The sequence below is a fragment of the Lynx canadensis genome, chromosome B1 (genome assembly GCF_007474595.2).
Source record: "Lynx canadensis isolate LIC74 chromosome B1, mLynCan4.pri.v2, whole genome shotgun sequence".
In the NCBI taxonomy this organism is placed as follows: Eukaryota; Metazoa; Chordata; class Mammalia; order Carnivora; family Felidae; genus Lynx; species Lynx canadensis.
In genome coordinates this window covers 99618892-99636319 of record NC_044306.2, presented here as the reverse complement: position 1 = coordinate 99636319, position 17428 = coordinate 99618892, and the positions used below count along the sequence as shown (strand labels likewise).

Below are 17428 nucleotides of genomic sequence, written 5' to 3'. Positions count from 1 at the left end.
TGAATGTTACATTGCTAAATAACAAAACCAGAACAGAGTAAGATAATTCGACCTCATTTTTTTTCCTATAGGCTTAAATTATTAAATGGTAATGTAATGGGTTGAAAGTATAACTCAACTCAGAATAATATTTTGTTTATAATTAAAAATATAAATATTCCCCTTAATTCTGTATTCCTGTTATTTTTTCTAGAAATAGAAATAGTTTGTACCAAGTACCAATTCCTAGGAGGCTAAAGCTTCAGCTTGGCACAGTAATGCAGGTACTACAGAGAACCCATCACTGTGTGGTTGCTTTTAAGAGGGGCGTTGGCTATAAAGCAGTCAATGCCCTTCACAAGATTTAGCATTCTCTTCCCAAGTAGCCTTCCTTATAAGAGTCTTCCTTACCATTGTCTTATATATGCAATAAATAAAATAATATGAGTTTAATGTAGTAAGTTGCAGTGAATTATCAGGGAGCCCAAAGCAATAACTTAGAAAATTAATTCAGAGAATTCAGTTACAAAATGGAAGTATATCCTGAGGTAAATACATAGCTTTGTAATTAAACTGAAGTTCAAATCTCACCTTTGCCATTTGTTAGCCACATAACCTTGGTTAAGTTACCCTCATGTTCATACTGATAAAATGAATATACCAATTTCTACATGAAAAGCTTACTGGCAGAAATAAATATGAGAATGACTTACTTTTAGGTTTAATATTAGTCAGCTTGTTTGCTGAACATCTCAAGCTCAGTAAGCCCAGAGAAAATTTTTTGACTCCCTACCCTCCATAAATTTCTCTTTGTCCACAATTTCCCAATTGCTGTTATCCTTCTTCGTTCCCTTTTCTCTGTATCCCCACATTCAACAACTGCATTGGCAAGTAGATTTCTTCCTTAAAAAGACATTGAAAAACATCCTGAATTTTTCCACTTTCTTCATTTCCACTACCAACACCTTGGTCTAAGCCAGGACTAATATAATAGCTCCCTAACTGCCTAACTCTTCTCCCCAAAGTACATTCTTCAAGCATCTCATGAACTTTGAAACTATAAATTAGATCATGCCCTATCGCTTGCTTAAAAACCCTTCAGTGGTTTCTGAGAATAAAGCCTGAACTTCTCACCATGACACATAGCATTCAGTGACCTGGCCTCTGTCCACCTCTCTGACTTGGTCTTTCCCCACCCACTGCCACCTTTATCAGGCACCTGCCCTCCCGAACTGGGCAGGCTCAGCCACTGTCACCTCCAGCTCTGCATTCAGTGTCATCATGTTGATGGGTTGACATCAGCCAGTGTGGAAACATTTGACACACAGAAACCAGTAAATGTCACCAATCAGGTGACTTGCTTCTGGAGAGTAGTTGCCGTCACTTTTATTGCAAATTGCCAATGTCAGATAATTTGGCCTTTAAAAATTGCCAACCTTCTCCTGCATTTGCCCCCGTGTTCAGGTACTTCACTCTGTCTGAAGTGTTCTACCCTGTAGCTGGCTTTTTCTTTTTTCTTTTCTTTTTTTTTAAGGCCAGACACATTCATGTTTTAGTCATCCTGCCATTATATCTAGGTGAGATGTCAACTTCTCATAAAAGACTTATCTTTTTTTTTCTTTTTTTTTTAATGTTTACTTATTTTTGAGAGAAAGAAAGAGAGAGAGAGACAAAGCGCACGCAGGAGAGGGGTAGAGAGAGAGAGGGAGACATGGAATCCGAAGCAGGTTCCAGGCTCTGAACTGTCAGCACAAAGCCCAACGTGGGGCTCGAACTCAGAAACCGTGAGATTTTGACATGAGCCAAAGTCGGACACCTAACTGACTGAGCCACCCAGGCGCCCCTCAGAAAGGACTTATCTGACCACCAATCTAATGTAATCCCCTCTCTCTAGTTTTACTATCACTTTGCCTTGTTGTGATTTTGTCTTAAAACCAATTATTATCTGAAAATCTAATATCATACATGAGTGTGTGGAGTAATCAAACTCTATCAATAGATATCCTTCCAATAGAATGTAAACTTCCTAAGTCTTGTGCAAAAATGAATTGCCAGAGGGGCACCTGTGTGGCTCAGTAGGTTAAGCATCTCACTCTTGGTTTTGGCTCAGGTCATGATCTCATAGTTTTGTGAGTTTGAGCCCCATGTCAGGCTCTGGGCCGACAGCGCGAACCCTGCTTGGGATTCTCTCTCTGCTCCTCCCCCACTCGTGCTGTCTCTGTCTTTCTCAAAATAAATGAATAAACTTAAAAAAAATGAATTGCCAGAAACACCCAGAACAGAACCTGTGACATAACAGGTGCTTACTAAACATTTGTTAAATGATAAAATGATTTAATGGGTAAAAAGTCATGATAATCAATCATCACCATCTTGTTATTTTAATATGCAACTGTTATTTCATATTTTATTTTAGTTTATTGTTGTATATTTATCACTTGCAGATTTTTCAAAGGTCCTACCAAAAGGAAAAGCACCAATCTTTGTAAACTCATGGCTGAAATTCCAGAAGTTTTTCTACATTGGTTGTGGTCATTCAAATTGACCTCTGCTTTCAAAAAACAGCACAAGTGTTTAAGGCTCTGGAGTGTTTAGTGTGATGTGATAAATTGCAGTCATATGCAAGGACCCAGTGAAGCATTTTATAGCTTTAATTCAGTTTCAGATACTTAAAATACTGTTTGAGCTATGTTCTCATGACTTTCCCTTGAACCTTCTGGATCTCATTCAATTCTGTTATCTATTAGATGTTTCTAGGTAGGTCTTGTTCTACTCTGTGCTGTGCCCCCTACCTTTTCTTAATTTAATTCACTAATTCAAAATCTGCATAAGAAGAAATTATGTGCATTTGAAGTGTTACCATTTAGCAATTCTTTAATACATGGGCTTCCCAAAACAAAACAAAAAAAAGTGTGAGCCTTCCATATCACTCAAATACCCAGCACCTTTTTAGCTATAGAAATATGTCACATGTATGGTATTTAGCTTCACATGGCTTAATAATAAGGGCCTATGACTCTTCATATAAACGTAATATGAAAACTTTCACTTGTTTTGACTTTTGTCATGGGAATTTTGGTGTTTAGATAAACCGTTCCAATAGATATACATTTATACAAGTAATTTTTTCAGGTTTGATATATATATATATATATGTATATACATACATTCTTTTATTTTTTTTAATTTTTTTTAATTTTTTATTTTATTTTTTTTTCAACGTTTATTATTTATTTTTGGGACAGAGAGAGACAGAGCATGAACGAGGGAGGGGCAGAGAGAGAGGGAGACACAGAATCGGAAACAGGCTCCAGGCTCTGAGCCATCAGCCCAGAGCCTGACGCGGGGCTCGAACTCATGGACCGCGAGATCGTGACCTGGCTGAAGTCGTAGGCTTAACCGACTGCGCCACCCAGGCGCCCCTACATACATTCTTTTAATGCAAGATTATTTTCTGCCCTCACCAGAAATTTTAGAATCTGTGAGTCATTACTGTCTGCCACTACTCTTTCAGGGAACTGAATTAGTGTGTAAAAAACATTAAAACAAGGTGATATGACAATAGAGGGATGCTTGTTGTATTTCAGTTTGTAATATGGAAGGATTTTGAAAGAGAACTATATATGAAACACTTTCAAATTAGAAAAATTTGACTTAAAATAATAATTTTATAGCCAGAGGACTTCTTGGAGATGAACCAGACCATTTTCTTTATATTTGAGATAAGAAAAGTGAGGCCTGGAATAATTAGGCAGTTTGCCAGAGCTTGAAGAATGAGACTGACAGAGTCAAGAACAATATCAAGGATTTCTGCCTGTCAACTGAGTTCTTGCTCATGTATACTGTATTTATGAATTAGGATCTGCTGACTCTCTGAATAACACAGATTTCCAAAAATGCAATTTTAATAAAGCTTTTCTTCTTATATGTTGTTCATTGTACTCTAATGAATAAGACATTTAACTGTTATTTTTATTTTTCCAAATACATTGAATCAAGTTCAAAATATTTTTAAGTGAAGCCAAATTAATTAGAATCAGTAATTTCAATATTGATCTTTTGAAAATAGGCTTAAATTTAGCCATTGTTCAATCTAAATTGCTAGGTAGGAGAAGATACAAAAAAATTCATTAGAATTTCCAGGTAGAAGATGAGAATATTATCAATGATCCCTGCCAGCTGTCATTTTGCATTTATTAAAATCAAACCATGAAGCTAATTTTTTAAGGTATTTATTTGTGTTTGTGTGTGTGTGTGTGTGTGTGTGTGTGTGAGAGAGAGAGAGAGAGCATGAATGGGGAAGGGGCAGAGAGAGAGGGAGACACAGAATGTGAAGCAGGCTCCAGGCTCTGAACTGTCAGCACAGAGCCCGGCACAAGGCTCAAACCCACAAACCACGAGATCATGACCTGAGCCAAGGTTGGATGCTTAACTGACTGAGCCACCCAAGCGCCCCCATGAAGCTAATTCAATAGACCTTATAAGTGAATTCTGACTACAGTCAATGAGATTCTTCTGCTTCTATAGGCTATATTAATGTGTAACAAGCATCTTGATATTGTGTTGTTATGAAGTTAAATAAAGCAGGTTAAGTGGCACAGAGTGAGGAACTGGAGGATAGTATAGTCAAGAAAGTGAAATGTAGAAATCTAGGGAAACAGTGTTGCTGGCAGATGAAACAGCCCTGAGGCAAGGATGGAGTTGACCACACCCAGAGAACTGCAAGAGGTGCTGGATGGCTGGACAAGGGTGAAAAAAAGACAGTCTTGGAGGATGGAGGAAGCAGAAGCTAGATCACACAAATGTTTTAGGGCAGGGTAAAGAATTTTAATTTTGTTCAAACAAAGAGGTGAAGCCTTGTTAGGGTTTTGGACAGAGAGTGCCGAGAGATTTTGGAAAGATCTGGTTTCATGGAGAAGAGATCTGGCTTTGTAGTGGTGGTAAAGAGCAAGAGCAGAAATAGAGATGGTGGTTAAAAGACCATGACAGCAATCCCTGAAGGAGATGATAGTATTTGGCATAAGGTGACGGTGTGGACGTAACGAGCTAAATATCTTATCCATTTTGAAGATAGAGCTAGTGGGACTCGATGATCGAATAGGAGGCGTGGGAAGTTAGGAAAACAGATGAATCAAACAGGAGTCCTAGAATATTTGTCTTAGAAATTTGGAGACAGGGAGATAGAAGAATTTTAAGATAAATTATCAAGAACTAATTTTTGGATATGGTATATTTTAGATATGAGATATCCAGTGGAGATGTCAGGGAGATATATATAAAAGTTTAGTTCTTAGAGAAGACATTGGGGTAGATACAACGTGAAAAAGTCATAAACTTTCCATTCCGTGAATTCTGAGGGCTTGTATGTGCCAGAATTTGTACTATATCATCTCATTTAATCTCATAATGGCACTGTAAATTAGACACTATTATTCCAATTTTATGAATTAAAAGAAAAAAAATAAAACTAAGCATTCAAGAAGATAAGCAACTTGGCTTAGCATGCAGCTGTTTTTCAGTGAAAATGGGATTTAAAACTGGTAACCCTGTCAGGGAAAACATTTCTAAACCATTACTCACTGCTTCCACATATTAGCTTGTCTACTGTGATATGTTTTGCATAGACCACATTTATAAGAATTTCCTTTCTTTGGATTAAATGTTATTTTTATATTTAAAAAAAAAAACCGCTTAAAAACCAAGTGGTTTTTAGCCATTAAAACAGCTTGCAAAATAAGAATATTCATAAATTTGAAATCAAAGGATTGATATTCTTCTTAAATCAGGAAATGCATGTCCAAGGGTTTTAGAAAGTGTAAAACGAGTGTTAGATATTTTTCCAGTATACAATATGTGTGATACACACATATGTACACATACAATGAATCAGTTGTGCTATGTGTGTATGTTGGCATTGAATTTGGAGGTGGGAAATTAATCAGTTCACAAATTAAATACATTATTCTTTATCTGTTCTTGGTCTAATATACAAAGGGATATAGAGATATTCTGTGTATAGATTAGACCAAAAAGTTTAGTTATGAAACATCTATGTGTCAGCATAACTAATAGGTCTGAGGGGAAAAGTTCAGTTATTAGCATTTCTAATTAAGGACATTTATCATATGACTGAAAGAAGGACTAAACTTCATTCTTATGCAGGGATAGAAAATTACTTTTTAATGGAGGGGAAACATGATGCTTTTGCAAAAGTTGATTCTAAAAGCTAAAAGGGCTAATAACTATGCTTTATTTTCTTGGTGAAGATATGATGACATTTGAATGAATGCTATCTGTCATATTGTTTAAGCTGAGACAGTCATTGCATTATAAATGGCTCTATAATCAAAAGAGAGGTCAGAAATGTGGAATATGACATTTTACATTGGAAGATGGTTGTTTTTTAAATGTTCCAGAAAGATGGCATTTTGTCAGCATTATTTGTGGGAAAATGTTGAAGAAGAGCTTGCCTTGTGTGTTATGATGAACATTTTTAAAAATGAAAATTGCTTGAAAGCTTTCCACAAGGCACCAGTGGTTCCGTAAGTCAGATAGAGCCAGGATTATCTTCAATTACAAAAAAATTAATTGTATTTAACTTGTTGTATATTTGCGTCTAAGGCAGTCTTGGTTATTTCCATCAGAGTTGCTGAAATAAATTTTTTCCACAAGTTACTGATCTCATAGGCTTTTGTTCAGCAATTCATGAATCAAACAGTATCCAAGCTAGTAGACAGAAAGAACCTTCACAGAGCTGTACAAGGCAAGAGATTTGTGTAGACCAGATAAGCCCTCTACAGCCCTGAACACACCTGATCTTGTCTTCTCTCAGAAGCTAAGCAGGGTCTGGCCTGGTTAGTACTTCAACGGGAAGAACGAGGACATTATACAGGGCATTTGCTGATTGGTTAAAGCAAGGTTACTTTCCTTATAGGCATAAGGAAGACTTGGAGTGAGCTAAGGTAATTTGTGCTGAAGAGGCAGGTACTGGTTGGTTGACCTCTGTTTCTGGAGAACTGAGCACAGACAATTAAGTTCTGGTTTGCTGATGTGACGCTTAACATGAATGGGTCCATCTTGGGCCAAATATGCTTACTTTAACAAAATACTTGTCCTAGGATGAGAATTTTATTTCCAAAGTTGATAACAATTGTTTTACTTCCTCTTATTTCTAGTAAGACTTTGTACCATGTATGTTAGTGACATTATATTATTATAAATTATTTATTTAAATACTTTTTTTTAAAACCAGGTACTCTTTAGTAAGAAAAATTCTTCCTACATAGAATTTCATTTGTATATTCACTAGATACAAATACAAAAACAAATGATTTAGCTTCTAAAATTGTTAAGTAAAAGCTAGAATTGTCATTATGTTGCATAGAATTAAAATTTAATAAAATAATTTCAGTGTAGATTTTATTTATTCATGTAAGCTATAAATACAAGTGGACAAAGGACCCAACTTTGAAATGGATACAAACTATTTGCAATATTAAGGAAAATATTTATATGACTTAAAACATAAACATTAAATGTCGTAAAAACTGACCTCACTGTGAGAATTTTTTTTTACCTTTTCAAAAAGTCTTTTCATTTTATCCTGATAAAGCATAATCATTTTGTAGTGTGTTTTGATCATTATTTCATAAATATATAATTAGATATTTTAACTAAGTAGGCAGGAGGCAAGTTGTGTTTAGCATTTGAGGTAGCCTTTAATGTTTCAGAGTTTCAACATGTATTGAGGATTTTCTTTTAAAGTCCTCTAAAAAGTAATTCCTCAAGACCTGCTTTTTGTGCAGGATAAAATATTTTGTTAACATTATATATTACTTTATAAGAATTTTAAATTGTGGCTATGTATATATATATAACATAATTCCCATTTTAATTATTTTAAGTGCACAATTCAGTAGCATTAAGTACATTCATATAGTTGTGTGACTTTTCAGTGTCATTTTCATAACATTATTAAATAGTTTCCCTTTTTTACTTATCACTTCTATTTAGTAAAAGAATTTATCAAGGAAATATGGTGTTTTTGGTAAAGATTCCTACAGCAATAATTTAAAAATCAAGTGTTATCTAAGAGTATATATACCTAATTTATATAAATATATTTGTAAAACTGATTAGCAGTAATAAATTACATTATAAATGTTATTTTTAAAATACACAGTTTCTGTTCTTATTCGAAAGATTCCGTACTTATTTGCTTTATACATTTGCTGAATTCAAATTTAAATCTAACCACACAAGGTCTAATGTTAATATAGAACGGCTGAAATTTCAGTAGATTTTCAGCGGATGGCTTACTGTGAGAAAAATGTGTTTACTTCTTGGGAAAGAAAAAAAAGAAGCTAATACTTTACTACAACAAACACACATCCAGAGGACCTATTCACCAAATGTTTGATGTCAAGAATGAAATCGGCTTTGTTGCAAAGCAACAGATTTTAGTTAAGCAAAAATTTTATTTCTGCAGAGTAGTTTTTTATGTTTCATGAAAGTATGTTTAATTTATAAGGGTTAACATAAAAAATGTAATCTGCCTGCAGTTTGAACTTTAATTACTCATTTAGACTCATTTATTACACTTACTAAAAATGTATTTTCTGATAGAGCAGTTGCTTAAAACTTTTTTCTTTTTAAATCTCATTTTAAATTAACTTGAACTTTATGTTGATGTATTTGAGCATATTAAGCCACCAGTGTTAAAAGCCAATATCCACTTAATCATTTTCCAAATTCAAAAATATAAAATATGACCCACACAGAGCATGAAACTACCATAGCATAATGGATTATCAGAAGATTAAGTTGTAAACAGTCTCTGTGTGTGTGATTTATTTTCACACCCTTTTAAAAATGCTTTTCAGAATCATATGCATTGTTTGATATTTGCTCTAAAAATTTCAGAAGGTTTCTACCAACTTACTCATGTTTATTTTTACACTTATATATATGTATATATATACATGTATACAGATGAATGTATACAATACATAAAATTATACAAAATGAAATTTGAAGTTCTTCCTATCTTCCAACTTACAAGTATATTTCAAATGTCCACCGCACCTCCTGGCCTCTATAATTATAAATTTCTGAGGCCTTGACCTTTTATTTTATTTGTACCTTCAACCCTTTTCATTGGCTCACTGTCATCTGTCAGGAGTCTGTGTCACTACATCCTGCCTCTTCTTTCTGATAGTGTCTGTTTTTCATAAATCAATCCAAGATGAAATTGAACAATCTTGCTCTATTACGCCACTGCCTATATAATTCATCATTAGCAGACCTATTCAAACTAAACATTGGTCCCTAGTATTCTGATTCTTCTCCTGGGATTCAGTATTAATTGGGACCCTCTGTTTTTTAAGTAGTAGACTACCTCCAAAACGTTGACCTTTGTCTGCAGTTTTCTTCTCTGACCCCAGCCTTAGGCTAAGGCCTGTATTCCCAGATGTATATTTCTAGAAGTATTCTGTTCTTTGAACTTTCAGCCAGTCACTAGACCAGATTTCCATATAAAGAATCAGAGGAAAAGACTGCAGAATGAGAACAAAGTCTAATGGTATGCATTATGGGTTGACATAAAGATGAATTAAATAAAATTACTCCTGCTCTCTATTAGCTTATAACTTAATAGAGGATATGACAGAGTACATTGATAGTAATAATAATACAGAGTAAAACATCTATACTAAGAATGGCATTGAGTTCAAAATTGGCTCTCTCTTTCCACTATGGCTGAATATAAATAAATTGCTTAAATTCTTTGAGTCTCATCTCAAATTCTTTATCAAAAAAAATAATACCTATTTTATGGAATCTGTATATTAAATGAGTAATACATATATAAATATATATATATATATACATGATCTCAAGTAATTGTTCAACAATATGTATATACAAATATATATGTATATATACATTTATATTTCAATTTATAGATAAAAATATGGGCTACATTTACACAGAATAATTAATATTTCAGTTTTTCGCATACTAATATTGAGGCTTTTTGGTAACTTGCAAGCAGAGACAACAGATAGTCGCATGTGTCAGCCTAGAGCCAACAGAGAGGTGTGGACTAAAGATAAAGTAACAGTAGGCATTGTGCTGCACTTCACAAGGGACATAACAAAAACTGTTAGGAAACAGGAACATAAGGATCCTAGACCACTTCCTCACATAGTTAAGAGGGAGAGAGTTTAAAGACAACCAAACACAGAAAAGCAACGATGAAAACATGGCTTCATCATTCAATTAGCAGATGAGAGGAAGTGCTAAAATTTATGTGGGCCATCAACTAGGGAACTTGTGTCTTTCATCTGAGACCAGTGATGTAGAAATAAGATTTATGTGAAATCAGGGGCGTTCCATTTTTCTCCTTTGATTTCACTTTCCTGACTAAAGTTCAGAGGCAGTGACTTCCAGAGCTCACGCTATTAGTGGACAAGGATGAGATGGGATCTGGTTGTTTGGTGGTTAGGTCCCATTCCCAAGAATAAAAGTAAAACATATTGGAAGCAGAATTCAAATTTAGGGTTAATTAAATCTCAGTAAAAAACTTAGAAATTTAGAACAATGTGTTTGTAAGGTTTCCTTATAAAATTGAAAAAAGTAGATAAGACCTGCATGCACATCCTTTGGGGCAAAAAGAAGGGGAGGCCACTGGAGAATTGTGGTTCATTCTGACAATTCTTGAAGAAAATAGGAAAAGAACCCTAAGTGCTTATAAACTGGGCTGTGGCAGCTACTAAGAGAAGCAAAGGGGACCCTTTGCTTGAGAAGAGCTCCCATGTGGATATGGGATCACCTATGGGGCTACTTCTCAAGCTGGGACCATCTTGTTGTCACTGGTGTGCTTTTAAAATCTTTTGGAAAATTAGGTATTCTCTGGTATGAAGACACTGAGATTGAACTTGCTGAATATTTTCCTGGGTAAACAATGTTTTTCTCTTTTTGCTTACTAATTCAGAAAACACATCAGCAACCATATTTATGTAGTTTAGAGACAAAGAAAGAAATCACATGTTCCTGACCAAATGAGTTAGTCATCATTTTATGTGGTTTTCCATATATGTGTCATCAGACACTTTAGAATACCAAGGATAAAACCTTTGCTTGGCAGTTACTGGGATACTTCTTAACAAGTCTAAGTATTGTTGATTAGAGAGCAATGGGCATACCAGAAATATTTAGGTCTTCTTTAAACTCTCACTGTAAAGTACCAAATTTTTTCTCTTTAAATTTCCAATCAACATGTCCTCCACAAAGCTATGAAAGGTTTGAGAGCTAAGTGTCTCATTTTGTTACACTACAAGGGAATCATTAAGAAGAAAGGATGACTCAAAATATTTTCCTGAATAATATTATCATAGAGCTGAGTCAAAAGTTTCATTGGAGAATAAAAATCCTGAGAACTATAAAATTGAAATCTTTAATATTAAGAAAATGGACCTTCCTAATGTAAAGTTTTCATTTTTCTTGTGTCTAAAGCAAGTACAAGAACAAGGAATACATTTTAACTATATACCAGTCACTATCCTTAGCATGTTACATTTCCTTCAGTACCTCTTTGGGGTACGTTCTATGCTTATTATTCCCATTTTACAGAAAAGGAAACTGAGATTTAGTGAGTAGAGTTCAATGTCAGTAAACTATATAAAAGAGCCCTCCATATCCTCCTATCCTTTGCTTCTAGGGACTTGATTTAGTTATTCCCTCTCTCAATACATCCTAGTGTGCACACTGTCCTTCCCATGGCATCCTCTTTTGCCCACATGAAAACACAGTTATCCTTTACTTACCTTTTTTTTTTTAATGTAACTAGTGGAAGAGATACCAACATGATGCAGATAATTAACTTCCATTTCAACAAATTGTACATAATTAAACATATATAAGAGATTTAGTCCAAACATTGATCATCAATGATACCCCTGAAGGTATTTAGTTAGCTTTAACATGACCCTTATGAGAAATTGAAAGTCTCTGACAGGAGTGCTGTCTCCAAATGCCCCACAAACTTCAACTGGCAAATAACTAGGGTCTATCACCTATGGACTTGGGGATTTTCTCCAACTTGTGTCTTATGTTGTTCTCTGGGCCCAGCTTGTTCAGAGTCCCAGCACATCTCGCTGAGTGGCACCCGTTCAGTCGCTAGCAACACCTTTCAGCTTTTTGCCAGTGGCAAACAGCTTCACATCCAAGTCCCATGGATTAAATTCCAGCTCTCTCACTATGTCTATGGCCTTGAAAAATCATTTAATCCAATTATCAGCTTTTTTAAACATATATTGGGGATAGCAGGGGTACTAACTGATGAGGATTACACAATGTAGTCTATGTAAACTTCTTAAACCAGTACTTGCCTACCTAAGGATATGATCATTATTAATATGTTGAGTGAGATCTTTAAAGTCTTATTTTGATGTGCTTCTCCAGTGTTTATAATACTTCCAAATCTATTTTGTGTATGAAATATTTGTGACATCATTTTACCATTATTAACATCAAGTGACTAGTGAAAAGGCAATTATACTCTTTTAGTAAGTTTATAGTTAATTATACTTGTAAGCAATAGTAAAGACTAATTTTTGTTTCCTTTAATACAAAATCAAACATCTAAAAGGTAAGACTCTGGGGTGCCTGGGTGGCTCAGTCAGTTGTGTCCAACTTCAGCTCAGGTCATGAACTTGCGATTTGTGGGTTTAGCCCTGTGTCGGACTCTGCTGACAGCTCAGAGCCTGGAGCCTGCTTTGGATTTTGTGTCTCCCTCTGTCTCTGCCCCTCCCCGACTCATGCTCTGTCTCTCTGTCAAAAATAAATAAAAATTAAAAAAAATAAAAGGTAAGACTTTGGGAGTCATGAATTTAAAAATATGTTAATGGAAATGGAATGTTTAATATAAAATACTTTACTGAGAAAGATATATTTGGCAATAATTATCACCATGTAACCTAAATTTAATGGCATAGATTTATGGGAGCAGTCATGCTTCATCACAGTGCCTAGCTCAACTGGTCATACGCATTTTCATCTCATGTAGAATTCAAGCTTCCTTGTATAGAGCACAGATATAACATCACTAAATCCATTGCATTCCATAATTTTCTAGTCTGTTTGTTCTAGTCTGATTTTGGTTCCTATATATTTGAGCATAAAAGCTCATTGGTTATAGGCCATCAGTAGTTACAATCTAAGAACATAGAACAGGTTTAAATAGTAGTAAAGGAAATATCAGCAAATCACAGGATTACTAGAAAAAAAAAATACTGGAAGGTTGTGAATCTCAATACCATTCTGTAAGGAGTAAAAGGGAACACCGTAGACATTTTACAGAGAAATGAATGAGTGAATGAATGGATGGCTTTTATTAAGAAGTGTTGAGTGCTAAAAATAAGTAGAATTTAAATTTCATATAAGGGTGAATAATTTTATGGAAAGTTTTAATATCTTAAACAGAAAAAGAGAGTATTCAGAGCTTTATTTTATTTTAGATAAACACAGTTAAACAGATCTCTATTGTTTCTATTTAGAGAGATTAAAGTTTGAAAACTGATTTTGAACATGCATCTAAAGACAGTTGATTTGACTTTTAGTTTTGGGACAACCCACAGAATGTAACCAAATATGGCTTCTGACCTTCACCACAAAGAGTCTGTTAACTTTGTGTAGTACGAACAGTGTATGCCAAGGTTTTCTTCAATGTTGGCTTTTCATTATATGCTGATAACAGAGCTGGAACAGGAAATAAAAAAAAATAATTGTCTCACATTTATATTAAATATTAAATAAATGTAACAAAAATAATTCCAAGTCAGCTCATCCACATAATGTTACTTCCACCAAGTGGAAGATCGTGGTTTTGAGATATAACTTGAAGCTTTATTTTTCTTTTCCTTTACAAACAAATATTAGTTGAGAATAGGGAATTTAAAGACCCAGAAACCCAAATTTTTGATATTAACATTGATAGTCACAGCTAGGAATTTAGTTTTCGTGCTTTGTCAGTTGGCCAGATATTCAATGCCCATGGGTAGTCTCCAAATTTGGAGTGAGCTATTTTAATGCAATTTCAGAGAAACCAGCAGTGCCTCTTTTGTGGTGTTTAAATGATATTGTTGTGTTTTTCATTGCCGAATCAGCACCTTTCAAATAGAATAAGAGGTTGACATACTCTTTTTGTTCAATATCATCAGAAAAGATTTGAAATACCAGTTTATAAATGAAAATACTTGTCTTGTAACAAAATCAAAAAAACACTCAATCACTTGTAGCATTTAGAAATTTCACTTTGAGATGTTTTCTAAATTGTCTCCGGTAGTGTTATCTGTAACTAATTAATGTTAAATTTGCTGTTATCTTTGTTATTTATAAACATTAAAAACTTGATTTTCTTCTCCTTCTAGGATCCCCTGCCCTGACTGGAACTGGAACAATCAATGTCATCGTAGATGACGTCAATGACAATGTCCCTACTTTTGCCAGTAAAATGTATTTCACAACAATTCCTGAAGATGCACCCACTGGAACAGATGTTTTATTGGTAAATGCCTCAGATGCTGATGCCTCAACAAATGCAGTTATCAGGTCAGTACATTTTCCTTTGTAAACTTTGATTATTATTTCATTAAACATTAGTCTTTGGACTAACTGAATATAATGCTTAATTTTGCTAGAAATTCTGTAACATTAACCCATAGCCTTATTATGTCCATGTACTGCTGAATAACTAACTATGGCTAAAATGAGGATTTAAACAATGATTGTACTTGTCATTCTAAAATTTTAATTACTTAGTTTTATTTATATTTTTATCTATCTCATGAATTTGTAGTCCATGTAGTTCATTTACAGGGCTGGGTTCACAGGGAGATTCTTCTGCTTCATGTGATTGACTGGTATCACTTAATGGTATTTACCTGGTAACTGGGCAGTCTTGAAGGTTCAAGATGTCTTCACTCAACGTCTGGTACTTCGGCAAGGATGATTGGAAGGTTGGGCTCTGCTGGCCCGCTGTCTCTGATCTTGTGGTCTCAGGGCTTCACAATATGGTTCTTTGGCAGGTAGCTGAAATGGGCTACATGGTAGCTCTGGGGTCCGAGAACCTCAGGCGAAATCTGCCAGTGCTCTTAAGGAAAAGTCCTAGAAGTGGTGTAGCATCACTTCCATAATACTTTGTCAAAGCAGCCATGACCTGCCTAGATTCACTGGGAGGAGAAATGCACCTCACCACTTGAAGAGGAATATCAAAGAATTTTGGCCATTTTTAACCCAGCCACTAGCCTCAATAAGAATATTTGTGTTTTCAAAGTTTAAAAACTTTCTGTTAATCTACTGAAACCCATTTAAAATGGAGAAAACAATATGGTACCTTTTTCAGAGACGATGTGAAAATGGTTGTGTTGTAACATTTGGTGGATCGAGTTGTGTGTCACCTTCTTCACTTCTTCCTATTATCAACAGTAAGAAATGAAGATTTCTAAGTTTTCCAAAGAAGAGTCTCAAAGACATAAATATTTCTTACCCACACAACATCCCTACCCTCTATAGGCTTATATAAGGTAAATTAGAGTAGGTCAGATGGCTGTGTAATGGATCAGAAAAGAGAATCTGAGTGTTCTGAGGAGTTATCAGTAAAAGGAGGCCTATGAATGTTGATTCTGTGATGATTTGGTTAGTGATTTATTTTGTTTGTTACTAATTTCCTATTTATAAAATCACTTTGGGAAACTGCTATTAAGTAGTCTCTTCCTGCTGACAGAGGTGACTGAGGTATATAGAAGACCTCAAGCTATTTTTCATTTAATAAACATGCATTGAGTTTTTAGTATGGGTAACAAGACAAAGTTTCCACTTTCTTCAAGCCGGCATGCTTTGTGAGGTAGATAGGCAATTTAATATGAAATAAAGAAGATTACTTAATATGGTGAATGCAGCCTTGAAAATAAAATAGGCTTATATAACAAGAGAGTGACAAGGGACTGTTAGGTATGGTTAATATGGGTGACTTCTTTATGGAAGTGACCTTTAGGCTGAAGAACTGGGCTGTGGAATGTAAGTAAGCATGGTGCATTTAACTAGGAAGTTTTGTGAGTGTGGACCAGAGTGAGAACAGGCTCAGAGAGGTAGGCAGGGGCCAAATCATGTAGCCCATACAAGGGCTCCTAGGTCATGGTAAGAAATTGAGATATTAATTAATTAATTTATTTATTTATTGAAATTCTTAAAATCATTTATGTGATAAACTATTGGAGTATTTCAAACAGGGGCCAAAATAAACTGATCTGTTTGGATTGGGTTACAGGCAGGACTGTAGAAAGAAGCTATTAGAAGAGAAACCAGTGAGACCATTCAGGTGTTAATTAATATACTGATTCAAACAAAAGGTGGAGTGTCCTTGTACTAAGGTGGAAAAATGAAAATTGAATGAATGTATTTGGAAAAACATTTGAGATTGTAAGTGGAACTAAAAGAAAGAGAGAAATCAGAATGGCCATCTACTAAGTTTTTGGCTTGAACACCTGGGCAGATGGTGGTACCATTATGGGTAGCATTGGAGGAGAAACAGGCATGGGGGAAACCAGGAGTTCTTACTTGAATCCAATTTGAAGTGACTACTAGTCATTCACATGGGGATATCAGTTGGGACATTAAAACTACGAGTGTGAAGCTTAGGTTTGCATCAGGGCTGTAGATACAGATTTGAGAATCATCAATGCTCACAGCACATGTAAAACCAAGGCACTGAATAAGAACACTTTAGGAGAGAGAATAGAGAAATAAAAGGGGGGCAGGAATGAGTCTTCTGGAATTCTCCTAACAGTTGATAAGCACGTTTAGAAGGAAGAGTCACCTAGGGAGCTAAGCAGTTCTGACCAGAGATATACAGAAGGAAATCCAGAAGAGAATGGACACTGACATGCACTATAAGAGGAAAGGCTATGCATGAACTTCTTTCAGAAGCTGGGACCTACTTCCAGGCAAAGAGCTGAATTCTAAGAGGCTTATATAGTCAAATCATTAAGGATGGAGAAAACTTCTGCCCAAGGTCATAGTTATATGCTTTTGGCTCACTGTGCTTAGTACCACTTGGAGAAAGGCAGGTACAACCTAACTACTTCCTGGCATGAACCTCAAAAAGGCAGTAAATACAACATCCTTCAATTGTCCTACACCAAAGCATAGGAATAATGGAATCTGTACCCTAAGAACTAAGTCTTTAGCTTTGTGGTAAGAGCACAGCCTTGAGAATGAAGCTGTGTAGAATGGAATCCTGACTCTCCTTTTAATTGTGGGGCAGTTTATTGAACATTTCTGGGCATCAGTTTTTTTCTTATCAATGTAATAGGTATACTACATAATAAAAGTGACTTTATGGAATTGTTGTGAGGACAAATAAAATACTTTAACAGTTCTAAGTGAACTG

General features: G+C 35.0%; 1 protein-coding gene across 1 annotated transcript in view; it reads left to right on the top strand.

Annotated features, from left to right (window-relative positions):
- Positions 1 to 17428, top strand: part of FAT4 (FAT atypical cadherin 4) — a 175987-nt gene that overhangs the window by 108283 nt on the left and 50276 nt on the right. Inside the window, exon 7 of the mRNA XM_030313110.2 lies at positions 14409 to 14589. Coding sequence (XP_030168970.1) covers positions 14409 to 14589 — 181 coding nt within the window. The remainder of the gene's footprint in view (positions 1 to 14408; positions 14590 to 17428) is intronic.